A 14,401-nucleotide genomic window follows, 5' to 3' on the forward strand; every position below is an offset into this window, starting at 1 on the left:
GAGCAGGATATGATACGAATTATCAGTAAGAACAGTGTTGATGCATATTTTAGATGCAGATAATCCTGTTCCCCAATTGCCTATGCTGTTGTTTTCTATGCTGCTGGGATTGTAGTGAGATCAGCTGAATGAAGCAGATGCCAAGGTGGCTTTTTCTAATTTATTGCACTGGTTGCTGCCATGGGGTCAAAAAAAAGCCCTGATCTTCTTCTCACCATGTAAGAAATGGAATGACATTTTTTAAAACCAACAGGGAAAATGTGTACTTTGGAGCTTTGTTTCTAAGACAAATGTACATTGCAGGCGCAATGGAGAAAACAAACATTAAACCTATAAAATGCCATTACAACGTGTAATATTTGGGTAAGCTGTAAAAATAAATCCACAGCAATCTCAAGGGACCACCTTCAGTGGCTCATTTCTTAAACTGGTGAGTCTTGGGCTGCCCATTAAAAGAACGTAGTCAATTTCAATATTGTCTAACAGTGTATATAAATCTTCAAAGACTTTTTCTTTCTCCCCCTTATTTGTGATAGCTTAAAAATCACATATTGCTGTCACTTGAGGTAGGTCTGATTTAATAATTCAAATGGTTTGTTTCCCTCCCCCCCCCCCCCATATCCCTGATGAATTTGCAGATTCATTCTGGAATTATATTGCAAAATTTAAGATTTTTGCTGCTGCTATCATTGATATCATTTTGCAAGAGATGATTTGAGTGGAGGAAAATGAGGCTGTCAGGTATCGAAAGGTAGCAAGTCAAGAGAATGAAATTCCACACCAGGGAACCAGTATTTTGCAGTGCCCAATTTGGACCCTGTGTATTCCAATGTCTGTACAGAGCTCCTCTGCATCTGGAATTTCCTATTTATCTCAGGGAAGGATGTTGATGCAAATGTGAGCGCGCAGAGTAAACTGGGAAGCCTTGTGTTGATGATAAACAACTATTAGCTGCCGGAGCATGCCAGGAAAACAGTTGCTAGAAGAAAGGCACACCAACTCCTGGCTTATCTTCGTAGAGGCACTTTGTTTATTTGTTGCCAAAGACACACACAAGAACAATCACCAACACCATCCACCAACTATAAACCCACAAAATGTACTAACGGACATCTGAGCTTATATACACATTTGCCATGTGGCAATCTAGCTCAACTCCTTCCTGTACAATTTCCTGTGCATCTTGGAATATCTTCCCCCTTGGAAAGATGACACACTGTGGCCTGTTACAGACTGCCAAAATAAAGCTGCTTCGGGTCTCTCTGGAGATATGCTATTTAAATGATGCATGGGTCCTAAGAGTCTGGAGGTCACGCCAAAGCCACACTCGATTCCTAAACACCGGAGTGCAGCTTTGGTGTAGCTTCCGGATTCTTAGGTTGCATGCATCATTTAAACAGCATGCCTCCAAAGAGACCCGAAGCAGCTTTATTTTGGCAGTCTGTGGCGGGATACAGACGAGCAGGGGAAGACGTCTTGGAGGTGTATTCTGCTGAATACAGAGCCTCCAGACCGCCCGCCCCGGGGGCGTGGCTCAGGTGTTGGGGCTTCCACATGGGGGGCAGTGAAGACACCTCACCTGGGGCCGTTTCTGACCCGCAGTTTCCATACCGCCACCTCGCAGGACGTTGCAAAGAGAGAGGCAGCTTCCGCACGGGCGGCCAAAAACGGGGCCTTTTTTTTTTCTTTTGCCGGCTGGCGGATGTGCAGCTGCGCAGCTGCGGCGCTCAGCACCGGCGGCAGAAACATATGTGCACATTTAAAGCGCCCAGGCCCCTTTAAACTTCCCCCCCCGCCCTGCCCAAGAACAATGGTGGTCTCCTGCCAGCTGGTGATCAGCTGGTGTTGGCATCCTTGTCCACTTGCACATTGCTAGTGTCACCAGCATCATGGATGCCTCCTCTCCTTTGGTCCCTGCGCTCTTGCTGAATCTGCCATGCACAGCCACAGCTGTCACCGCTGCCACCGCTGTCCCCCTGCCATCCCCCATCACCTCCCTTGTACATATGTAAATATTTAAAGTTTTAGCGTTTTTTTATTGTTAGGTGAAAATGGCACAGGAATGTGTGTAGGGGTTCACTTTAAATTCCAAACTTTCCACAATTCTAGCAGCGCATGAGTACATGCAGCTCTAGGGTTAGGGTTAGGGTTAGGGTTACGAGTCTTAAAATGCGCTGCAGCTGTGCCGCAGCTTCCACACCTGCATGGCATCTGACGCTTCAATTAAAGCCTGACTGCAAACTGCGCATGTTCCAGGACCCCGACTCATTATGCGACACAGCAGACACGGAGCTTTTAAATGGGCAACTTAAATTAGCGGCGTAGCAATTCTGGCGTACTGGTGCAGCAGCTTATAGACGGAGCTGCGCAGTTGCGCAGTATATAGAAAAGAAGCGGGGAAAAGCGGCACCTTTTTAATGCCGCTTCTTCCCGCTTGGGGTGTGCGGGCGGCGTGTTCATGGCGGCATTCAGGTAAGGGCCGTCTGAAGGCTATAACTTCATGACGTCATGAACACACCCCTTTTTGCCCGTCTGAATCCCGCCTGTAACAGGCCTACATTTACATCTTGCTATGTGCTGCTCTCTGGCACACACTGACCTTGGACATCACCTGCTGCTTTGAGTCCCAGCTGCAGCCAATTCTAGGCTTCTGCAAAGTGAATGGCCATTTCCAAGTTTGTTACATCTGCACATTTTCAAACCACTCTATACATTAACAAAGGAGCCATCCCTACACCTACGTCTCTTTGTATATGCTGCATTTATTCCAAATGAAGAGGGTATTCTAAGGCCTGTTACAGACTGCCAAAATAAAGCTGCTTCGGGTCTCTTTGGAGGTACAGTGGTACCCCGGGATACGAATGCGCCGCCTTACGAAATTTCCGGGTTACGAAAAAAATCCATTTAAAAAAACTGTTCCGGGTTACGAAGGTTTTTTCGGGTTACGAAAAAAAATTTGGTGCTTTTCGGCGCTATTTCACACGAAATCGCGGCTTTTCCCCATTAGCGCCTATGGGTTTTTCGGCTTGCGAAGTATTTCGGGTTACGAAAGCGGCGGCGGAACGAATTAATTTCGTAACCCGGGGTACCACTGTATGCTATTTAAATGATGCATGGGTCCTAAGAGTCTGGAGGTCATGCCAAAGCTACACTCCATTCCTAAGCACCGGAGTGCAGTTTTTGTGCAGCTTCTGGATTCTTAGGATGCATGCATCATTTAAATAGCATACCTCCAAAGAGACCCGAAGTAGCTTTATTTTGGCAGTCTGTAACAAGCCTAAGTGTGCATTGATGCTTCTGTAATAAAGGACTGCTGGATTAGGCAACTTGCCTGCATCAGAGCTGCAAAACATATTGGGAAGAAATATATATTTGAAACTTTGAGTGGTGTGGACTTTGTGGTTTTGGACTACAATTCCCATGCACCTTCACCATTGCCTATGCTGATTAACAACAATTTAAGAACATTTAAGGTGCTAGTGTAGTGTAGTGGTTTGAGTGTTGCACTTTGCAACTTTGGAGACCAGGGTTCGAATCCCTGTTCAGCCATGGAGCCCCATTAGGTGACATTGGGCAAGTCAAATTCTGGGAACTGTAGTTTTGTGATAGTCTTCTCTGTCAGAGAGTGCTGGTGCCACAATAAACTACAATTCCCAGGATTCCCTAGCACTGAGCCAGGGAAGTTAAAGCAGTCTCAAACTGGATTATTTCTGCAGTGTGTTTTGGACCCGTGTCTCAGAGGATGGCAATGGCAAACCTCCTCTGAAGAAACTTTTATTTATAAAACAAATTTCATAATAAGTAAATTATATGTATTTCATGTTTTAATAACCTTTAGGAGGAATTAATCTTTCCAAATATAATCAAATATGATTCAAAAGAGATTTTTACACTTGGAGGGAATTTTGTTTGTTAATGATAAATTACATACTTAAATCTATTTGAGGTGATTTTTTTTCTGATTAAAAAAGTCTACTGGTCCCCATCTCTTCTTAGGACATGCTGCTTGTACACTTCCCTCACTGAAAAAGTGGTCTCCAGCACTAAGGAAATTGTCAGCTATTGTACTATGGCTTTCATCACTGTCTCACAACAGAATAAAAGCCACAGCCCTGAATTTGCAGGACCTGAGCAGGGCTGTCGATGAGGGTGTCTTGCAGGTCTCTCATAAGGCCGTGCTAAGTCAAAGCCTGACTTGACAGCAATTAAGAACAATTAAGAACAAAAGTCTCATGCTCCCTAGTGGCGCAGTGGGTAAATGCCTGTACTGCAGCCATTCACTCGAAACCACAAGGTTGCGAGTTCAAGACCAGCAAAGGGCCCAAGCTCGACTCAGGCTTGCATCCTTCCGAGGTCGCTAAAATGAGTACCCAGACTGTTGGGGGGCAAATTAGCTTACTTGCTAATTAGCTTACTTGCTATTCACCGCTATGATCTTTGGAATAGCGGTATATAAATAAAACAATTATTATTATTATTATTATTATTATTATTATTAAGTCTGCATCAATTTATTATTTCATTGCCTGTGTTTAAGAAGCAGACTTTAGTCAAACTGGGATATAGAAAAGGTAGCTGAGGCTGCATTGTCAGACCTATGAAAGAGATCTGTCATTGTAGCTATTTCTGCTAATGCGACCCCATGCCGTAAAACCTACCACTTAAACTGGGAAGTGCTCCAGCTGAAGGATTTCTGAAGTGGTGAAGACAGGCAGCTAGAGTCACCCCTTGAGGTTCTGCTACAGCTGCTTTTCTCAACCCAGCCCCATAACTGGGACAGTGATGCAGTCATTTCCCTGTATCCTGATCTGCAATGCCTTGGAAAGGCTTCAGCTGGAGTGCTGCCTGGTTTAAGGGGTCATTTTATGGGGTTGTAGTCAGTCACTGACAATCATACATAGGAATCTCCCAATTTAAGGGATTATTAAGTCTAGCTTATCTAGTAAATTTTGCACAACACAAATGCTTCCGCAAATCTCTGGAAATGAATCTTAGTCTATGAAGTAAAATTAATGTGGATCTACCATATCCCTAGTTATTAAGATAAGAAAGGTTACTACAACACAACAAACATGGGCTAGAGTTCTTTTACTGAGTAATAAAGATTAACACAGAGGCATAACTGGACAACTTTTAGCCACCTTCATTCCTTTTCTTTTTATTGTTTTTCTTACAAAAATATGTTTTCCAAGTCCAACAAAATAAGATTACATTTCAGGGAACAGGTCAATATCTTGAAGACAATGACAGGGAAACAATAAAGGAAATAAAGGTTTCAACATCTTGGTTTTGAAGTTGAAACTTCTTTTGGAAGGAAATCAATGCAAAAGTTACAATTTTTAACATTAGCTCCATTTACGAACTCCTGACAAAAATAATACTTTTCTAGTAAATTAAATAATGGATTCTAAAAAACGTATTTACATTATTATCCCAGTCTGGCAAAAGCTTCCCACTCATGTGGGATATTTATACAGTACAAATAGTTGAAGCAAAGCCTCCTGTTTATATCACTTGAGACGAGTGATTTTCAGCTCGATTTCATGAAATGTGATAAGCTATTATATTCAGAAATACATACTAATGTCTTTGATTTGCTTCTACAATCTGACAAAATAATTTAGTTCTCCAGTTTCTGAAAGGCAAAACTGTTTATAACAGAAGCAAGGAAAATTCTTCTTCTTCATATACAGACTGTCTGTATCCTGTGCAGTTTTCAAGAAGACTCACTGGTATTTGGTATAGTAAATTCTCATAGAACAGTAACTCACCAGTGTCACACAAGTAGCCATCCTATCCCTACTCCAAGCCTCTTGCACCTTTCCAAACTGGCTTGAAGGTCCTCCAGTTCTCTAAAGCATGGGCACTTTGTAGGGAAGAACAGGTACTGCTATATTCTGTTGGTAGACAAACACTACTGAATATAACCATACTGCAGTCATCAAAATTAGTAACTCAACCTCATGGCACAAGAATGACCTACAACTGAAATCAACTGTTTTAGGACTGTGGCTCCCTCACTTCCACAAATGTTCAGTCTAGGAGTGAAGTTGAATATGCAATGTGGCACTAATATGTTAACCAAAACCGCCCCCACCAGGCCTTCTCAGTCAACATACAGCCTACCTCTCATCCAAAATTCTGAGGATGAAACTACCAACTTCTTCCTGCTGAACAGCAACCCATCTGTTCTGAAGGGAGACAGTGAAACTCGCATTTCCCTCACAAAGCCTGCCCACTTATTAGTCATTTCCCCCTTATGCTAACTAGCTAGATGTCACAAAACCTTTTCACAGTTCAAACACATTCCCGTCTTCTTCTGTTACTGCTTATGTTCTGCGCCGTTTTGCAGCACTTGGACTGGAAGGATTGCTGTTTGCATTTAAGACTTTCTCTGTGACTCTGTTCCGCTTCCTTTTATCTGATCCTTCTTTGGATCCAGATTCAGATGAGCTTCTCTCTTTCTCCTTGCCACTTGGCTTTTCAGCTGTTTTTGCCAGGCTTCCCAGTGATGCATATACTGAAATAAAATCACAAGAAAGAGTATACCTCATCATCTATTGCACTGTGGCCACCAACTAGGTGTATGCAAGCCTCTCATGCCAGTGGCACGTATACATTTAACTCCATGCTGGGCTACCCTCCGTTTTACAGGTGGCTATTGCTATGGTTGTGAACATTTGTTATCCTCAATCAAACATGAGCAGTTTGTTCAGCCCTTCACAGGGCCAAAGGGTCAGCTGTGTGCATCACAAGCACAGGTTATTTTGCAAATATCAGATGCACTACTCTGATGATTCTGATTGCTGTCAATTAAAAGGCAAGTTGCCCCACAGTCCAAACAACTTGGCTGTCAGGGAGTGCCACTGATATTGTAAATTGTGTTATAAATGCCTGCATAAATGAAGCAGTTGGGAACTGGGGAGAAGCAATCTTGGAATGGGATGTCTAACACTGCCATCTCCCTGCTATTCAAAGGGTTGTTTCTTGAGTTTAAAATAAGATTTTCAATGTAAAGCAGGAACAGGGGACCTGTGTCTTTCCAGATGGAGTACTACAGCTCCCACCATCCCTGGCCACCAGCTGCCTGGGCTGAGTTGTGAATAGACTAGGCTGCCATTAAAGCAGAGGAAATAGAAGCTCTTGTTTTAGCAGTACAGTCGGATCAGTTTACAAGTAATAGAGGAAAAACGCCCTTCTTTAGAACCATCTAGTGCAAAACCTTCACATAATACATATTTAATGTAATGTGAACTACTAGCAAAAGCCCAAATGCTTTTCTCTAGTACATGCATAATGTAGCACAACTTGAGGTGGTAACAAATCTTATCCGATCTTACAGTCTGACATGGCAGGAAAAATAAATGAATAGCACAGCTGGGTGCTGCAAATACTGCAAGAATAGCAAAATATGAAATCAGAACAAAAAGAAAAAAAGTCTGCTAGAGGATTTTATCTCACCTGTTTGCCAGATTGTTTTTCTAGCTGAAGAAGTTTATCAGCTTTCAGATTACACAGAACTTTTAATGAGGCAGAATTTAACTAAAAATACCCATGTCAACGAAAAAGTAATTCCAAAACTAAACTTGCAGTCTATTGCAATCTGAAGAGGTGGAAGGTACAGTTCACTATCTAAGGAGAGGTGTTCCCACTTCCAGCTCTTCTCCTAACCAAGACTGTACAGAAAGACATATGCATGAACTGCAGTTTATCCTTGCCAAGACAATATTCTACTTCCATGTTTGTCTGCCCTATAACTATGTGCCACAATATCTCTGAGTCTCTCAAAAGTCATGCATCCATTTATTTCTGAAAGACCTTGAAGTACTCTCAGACGTCTCACAGTCACCTAAAAGTATCATGCAGAAAAAGAAGGGATAAAATTCAAGAAGCACTTGCAAAAACTGAATAATTTGTTTATAAGTTTGATATTATACACATGGCTACAATTGCCCCTCCGTTTGCATGGACTCTGTTTGTGCGACCCTCGCTTACTCGCGAGGAGCAAACTGAGGGGATTGAAATGGGGCATACACCCTCATTCAAGCCTATGGGGCCTGAATATGTGTGAAATTCCATTTTCGCGGGGGGGGGGGGCTGGAATGGATTCTCCATGAAAATGGAGTGCTGACTGTATTAAGAGTGCACCCTCTCTATAATACATCAGAGAATTAGGATAAGCAGCTGGCATCTCTCTAACACGATGTGGTTGCCAATCAGGTCTTAGACAACTAATACCATCGTATAGATCATATGGTTTTCACATGCTAAAATTACCTTCTTCTGGTCCTCCATGTGATTCCATCTCTTCTTTTATTTCTTCTTTGACATCATCTTCAGCCATCACTTTACCTGTGAGGAATGATAAGGAACAAAGTGATGGCACTCATAAAGATTTAGTTTCCTCTCACTTCTTTTAGGTTCTCCAAATTTGCTGAAGTGTCCCCATGGCAACAATCTATTCTGGATTAAAGGAATAATTCATTCCCTACTATCCTGAGTAACGCTATTTCAAACTATATCAGAGGACTACAAGTTGAATATCTCTTATCCTAAATGCTCTGGACCAGATGGGTTCCATATCTCGATTTTAGAATAGCTGTATTTGCATATACAGTCGGCCCTTCTTATACACTGATTTTTTATACACGGATTCAAGCATACATGGTTTGAAAATGTTCAAAAAAGTATAAATTTCAAATATCAAACCTTGATTTTCCATTTTTATAAGGGACACCATTTTGCTATGTCATTATATTTAATGGGACTTCAGCATACACGGATTTTGTTATACATGGAAGATCTTGGAACCAAACCCAAGCGTATAATAAGGGTCCACTGTACATAATGAGACATAATGAGGCTGGAGAGATCTGTGAAATGGTGGAAATCCAAGCATAGCACTTGTCACAAATCATGCCTCCCACCATTTCACAAATCCTCAAAGCTCTCGCAAATACAATACATATACATAGCTCAAAATGTTTTAGATTTTGGAATTTTTCTCATTTTGGAATTCCAGATAAGATACTCAACCTAAAGGTAAAGTTTCCCCTTGACATGAATGTCTAGTCGAAACCGAGGACTGCTCTGGTGGTCATGAGCCCAGCATGACTGCACCGAACGCTGTTACCTTCCCATCAAAGTGGTACCTATCTATCTACTTGCATCTGCATGCTTTCAAACTGCGAGGTTGGCAAAAGCTCGGACTAGTGACAGGAGCTCACCCCATCAAGCAGCACTCAGGCCTTGAACTGCCAACCTTCCGATCTTTCAATTGTCAGAATTGTCAGAACCACAGTAGTAGAAATATGCAATTATGGTAAAGGAGCTATTGAACAAACACAGATGATATTTTCCTTTGAAAACTGTAACTTCAGTAAATATGAACATGCACGATAATCATCTTGCAAGGACTTTACCCTCAAACATTCCAATCATTTTGGGCTGATCTAAGATACTTTGCTAACTGTGGTTTAGGAGAGGATGATGTTCTCATGAGCCTTTGCCGACCCATTATCTCTACCAATAAGGAGTCCAAGGTCAATAGTTTAATATGTAGCTACAAATCAGAATTGTTTCATCAATTGTTTGTTTTTAGTATAATCTGAATCTTCTTCCTTCAAATCCATTATGTAATTTACTCTACCACTGAGAAATGCGAGAGTTCAAAAAAGGAAAAAAATGCTTTTAAAAACAGTGGGTAATCTAAAATACATTACGGAGTTTGTTTATCACAGCTCCATCCCCATCATTAGTCCTGCTTAGGCAATATCTCCTGTTTCAGCATTCTCAAATTTGTCAATATTTTTTTTCTGTCTATGGGGTACTAACATACTCCTCTATAAAAAATTAGATAATTCCAAAACACAGCTGGACAGACAACTATATCTGTGTCACTCTCCTAACCTCTGAGCCAGTAAGATCACAAAGGCTTTATGCTATCTCAGCATAAAAGTCTGTCTCAGAGATGCCATTCCTTCTTCAGAATGCACTCAACTAGCACTGATGTTACTATCCTTCTGGTACCAGGTTAAAACATATTGATTTGCTCATGCTTTTTAAAGCTTTACAGTTAGTATTTATATAAATTGCTAGTTTTGATGCCCTTGAATTTTTTAAATTAAATTTTGCTATCATAAAAGTATAAGTACCTTTGTATTCCCTATTGACAAGGTTGTCAAGTCATGTCCAATCATAGAGCTATCATAATGTACAGTACTGTACTTGTGTCATACCTAGTATGTTCATGCCTCTTGTATACCTCCTTGCTCTCTCAGCCTCATGCCCTCTTAGCCTCAGAAGAAGGCAATGGCCAACCCCCCTCTGAACAAATCTTGCCAAGAAAACCCCATGATAGGGTCACCTTAGGGCAGTGCTTCTCAATTATTTTCTGTCATGCCCCCCCAGGAAGAAGAAAACATTTCGCGCCCCCCGCACGACTGTAAATAGTATCATTTGTCTATAAAACTGTTATAAGTACACCTCTGCATAACACTGTATCCTGAGCCTCGCGCCCCCCTTTACGGAGCCTCGTGCCCCCCCTGGGGGGCCTGCCCCACTATTTGAGAAGTACTGCCTTAGGGTTGCCCTGAGTCGGCAACAACTTGAAAGCATATAACAACAACAACATCCTGGACTGTACTATAAAATTACAACAACAACAAACAACATCCTGAATTGTACTTTAAGATTCCAATCTTGTATACATATAAATAGTATTCAGGTTTGAATAGGCATGTATAGGATTACAGTGAAAAACACTGAACAATGGAAGAGTCCCAGGTTTAAAACTGGTATATAAAAACCAGATGGCATTGATTTTAAAAAAAGTGATTAATAGATCTCACCTTCTTTTACCTCTTGAATAATTTCTTCAGGGAGAATGAAGTTTTTTTCTGAGTTGGGAAAGGGAAGAATCTCGGATTCATGCTTAGAAACAAAAAAAGTAGTAGTTGTATTGAAATAGCTTGGCGATATCTACAATTGATTTTTTATTAAAACAAATGCAAAGGGGTGGTATATTCACAAATCTAATTTAGTTAAGATAATGCCATGCCTTGTCTTGCCTGGAAGGCAGAAGGAGTTAGCCCATTCATGGAAGGCTCCTTCTTCGCTGGCAGAGAATGAGAGGTTTCCTTTAAGAATGGTTTTTAACTGGCCTCAGTTCCTTGACTGGAAACACTCACTAGCGCTTGCATGTCGTACATGGTACTCAAGTGGTCCCAAATGACTTTAGAAGAAATCTGTCTCCCAATATTTTGACTGAACTTGTCTCGGATACAGATCATGTGAAAATGCCGATTCACACCTGATGGAAGAAGAGGGGAAAACAAAGATCACTTTCACCAAGGTGCATTTTACCTTCACATAGGAGAAGATATAAAAATATCGGAAATAATAAGTTAATGAAACAAATCTCTGATTATGACCATAGATAGTGCAGTTCTGTAAGTGGGCTTTTTGCAACATATAAATAATAAAATAACGTAATTGGAAGTAACAAGAAACCAGACACAAACTATAGTGCAAACGCAGTGAGGAATGAGCCTTGTTGAAAAATCTGCAGCTTCCATGAGGATCTACAATGCAGAAGCAGGAAACAACCAACATCAGGTGACCAAGAAACAGGCTAGTGAATATTAATTAATCATATATACAGTCATCCCTCCATTTTCACAGAGGATCCGTTCTGGACCCCTCTGTGAAAATGAAAAATCGCCAGTATTCAAGCCCCATTGGTTTGAATGGTGGTGGCACGCGCCCCATTTTGTCCCCCTCTGTTTGCCACCCGCGAACAAGCCAGGTCTGTGAAAATGGAGGGGCGACTGTACACACACACACACACACACACACACACACACACACACACAGAGTTGGCTCTTCATATTTGCAGCTTGACCAGAAGCTGACCACAGAGTTGTATTGGAGAACGCAGAAGTTCCTAGAGAAAACACTTCCCTAGGCATCTGTAGGCCCTCCAGCATGAGTCTGTGATCAACATCTGGCAGATAGTACCACAGACTTGCCTCCATCCTTCACATGGGAATGACAGGGAGAGGGATGCTGAGAATAGGTTTCCACGTGATGCTCATGTGCTCCTTGTTGTATTATTTTAGAGTCGTTTTTTGATCTTGTGTGTCGATGTTTAGATTGTATGCCTATGGCGGGGATTTTACGGCATTTTGACTCCTGCTGTGTAAAGCTCTGCGCAAATCTCACAGCGCTCTATAAAGAAATGCTAATACTGTAGTAGTAATAATAATAACAACAGTTCTGCAGTGTTTTGGCCCTAAAGTCTCACAAAACTACAATTCCCAGAATCCTCTCGCACTGAGCCAGGGCAGCCCAAGCTGTCCCAAACTGGGTCATTTCTGCAGAGTGTTCTGGGTCTGAATGTCTCATGAAACTACAGCTTGTTCCCGACTGCCAAAATGAAGCTGCTTTGGGTCTCTTTGGAGGTATGCTCTTTAAATGATGCATGGGTCCTAAGAGTCCGGAGGTCGCGCCAAAGCCACACTCCATTCCTAAGCACTGGAGTGCAGCTTTGGGGCAGCTTCCAGATTCTTAGGATGCATGCATCATTTAAACAGCGTACCTCCAAAGAGACCCGAAGCAGCTTTATTTTGGCAGTCTGGAACAGGCCTACAATTCCCAGAGTTCTTAGCGCTAAGGCGGACAAGTGTTTTTATCCAGCGTTTAAAAAGTCTGGGCTTTTAAAACACTGAATAAATGAAAAAGAACTGTTGGCCATTCGAGGCCGTCTCTGTGTGCTTTTGGCCACCTGCTTTCAATTCCTTATTTACAATATCCTCCATACAAACTCAAGCGCGCCCTCCCCTCGCCCAACCCGGCCTGGGTCCCTACTCGAGCCCGAGGCTTCAGCTGCGGCCTACTCCCGGCCACCCTCCTCCTCGCTCTCACCGACGGGCTTGTGTCCCAGCATGGCGTGGAAGAGGCACACCTCCACCTCGGGGCTCCAGACCACGGGGACGGGCGGCAGGGGAAGCGGGGGCGGCGGAGGCGGAGGCGCGGCGGTGGCGGCTGCGGGGGTCGGCATGGCCCCCGCCGAGGCCGAGGCGCCGCTGGCGGAGGAGGCCGCGCTTTCCTCGGAGGCCGAGGCCTGCGAGGAGGAGGAGGGAGGCGGCTCCGGAGCCACGGCGGGGACAGCCAGGGCCTTCGTGGGGCCCGACGCCTCCGAGGCAGAGCTCTCTGCGTCGCCCATCGCCGCCTCGGTCGACAGAGGAGGGCCAGGCCGGGCCTCAGCGTCCCCTGGCGGCTCCGGGAGAGGGATATGGCGGAGGTTGGTCTCTCCCTCCCTCCCTCCCTCCCTCCCAAGATTGAAGCCCAGTGTCGTGGTGTTGTTGCCAAAATTGGGTGCCTCCAAGCTGTATTTGTATTGTTTTGTTGATGTAATCCCTCCTCGATCCTTGGCAGAGGCGGGAAATATAAATAAACTTTATTGTTGTTGTTGTTGTTGTTGTCGTTATTTAGCTTCAGTTCGTTTCTGTATGGTGAGGTTTCCTCGGCAAGGTTTGTTCAGAGGGGTGTTGAAACATTCTTCCCCTGAGGCTGAGAGAGAGTGACTTGCCTATTTTAATTAAATCATCAACAAATAAAACCCCCTTGTTGTTGCTGTTGTTGTTGTTTGCCTTCAAGTCGTTTCCCATTAACGGCGACCCTATCATGGGGTTTTCTGGGCAAGTTTCTTCAGAGGGGGATAACTTGACTCTGTTTTTTGGGGGCCAATGTTTTGACTAAAACATTTTAGAACAGGTGTTATATGGTCGAACCTGGATTTGCCAGTGACCCGTCTGGCTGCCCTATTTTGGACTAGTTGAAGCTTCTGAACTTGGCACAAGGGTAGCCCCATGTAGAGCACATTGCAGAAATCCAGAGGAGAGGTTACCAACGCATGTAGCACCGCTTCCAGGTCCCCTGGTCCAGGTGGGGTCGCAACTGGCGTATTGACTGAAGCTGATCACAAGTGCTCCTGGCCGTCGCGTCTGTCTGGGATGACAACTGAAGGGACGAGTCCAGGAGCACTCCCAAGCTGTGAACGCAGTCCTTTGGGGCAAGTGTGACCCCATCCAGGACTGGCTGGCAAATCTCCAACCCTGGCTTTGGGGTTCCTATAGCGAGTACCTCCGTTTTACCAGGATTCAATTTGAGTCTGCTTTTCCTCATCCAGTCCATTACCAACCCAAGACAGTCATTCAGAGGAGAGATGCCTTCCTTAGTTACTGCAGCAGTTGGAGACATGGAGAAACCTATTTGGGTTGGACAATAATGCCCAACAAGAACATCTATCTACTTCATACTGGCATAAGAGGAGATATGTGTTGCTGTTTTACATCATAATGGTCCAAAACACACTGCAGAAATAATCCAGTTTGAGACT

The 14,401-nt window shown here is 43.3% G+C and overlaps 1 protein-coding gene across 1 annotated transcript; it reads right to left on the reverse strand.

The window, feature by feature from the left end:
- Positions 1 to 5,123: 5,123 nt before the first annotated feature.
- On the reverse strand, positions 5,124 to 13,347 carry LOC121929732 (MRG domain binding protein). The gene is made up of 5 exons (XM_042465596.1): positions 12,925 to 13,347; positions 11,190 to 11,311; positions 10,851 to 10,932; positions 8,278 to 8,352; positions 5,124 to 6,520 (listed from the first exon to the last, which is right to left on the reverse strand). The coding sequence occupies exons 1-5, from the start codon at positions 13,223 to 13,225 to the stop codon at positions 6,330 to 6,332; spliced, it is 771 nt and encodes a 256-aa protein (XP_042321530.1). The 5' UTR covers positions 13,226 to 13,347; the 3' UTR covers positions 5,124 to 6,329.
- Between the last annotated feature and the right edge of the window lie 1,054 nt (positions 13,348 to 14,401).

The sequence above is a fragment of the Sceloporus undulatus genome, chromosome 4 (genome assembly GCF_019175285.1).
Source record: "Sceloporus undulatus isolate JIND9_A2432 ecotype Alabama chromosome 4, SceUnd_v1.1, whole genome shotgun sequence".
In the NCBI taxonomy this organism is placed as follows: domain Eukaryota; kingdom Metazoa; phylum Chordata; class Lepidosauria; order Squamata; family Phrynosomatidae; genus Sceloporus; species Sceloporus undulatus.

Bases quoted from the DNA above. Each gene is read 5' to 3' on its own strand.
- LOC121929732 (XM_042465596.1), bottom strand. From the start codon at position 13,225: ATGGGCGACGCAGAGAGCTCTGCCTCGGAGGCGTCGGGCCCCACGAAG. The intron at 11,312-12,924 runs GTGAGAGCGAGG...TTCTTCCATCAG, and splicing joins GCTGGGACACAAGCCCGTCG to GTGTGAATCGGCATTTTCAC. The intron at 6,521-8,277 runs GTAATTTTAGCA...ATTTTATTTCAG, and splicing joins ACATGGAGGACCAGAAGAAG to TATATGCATCACTGGGAAGC.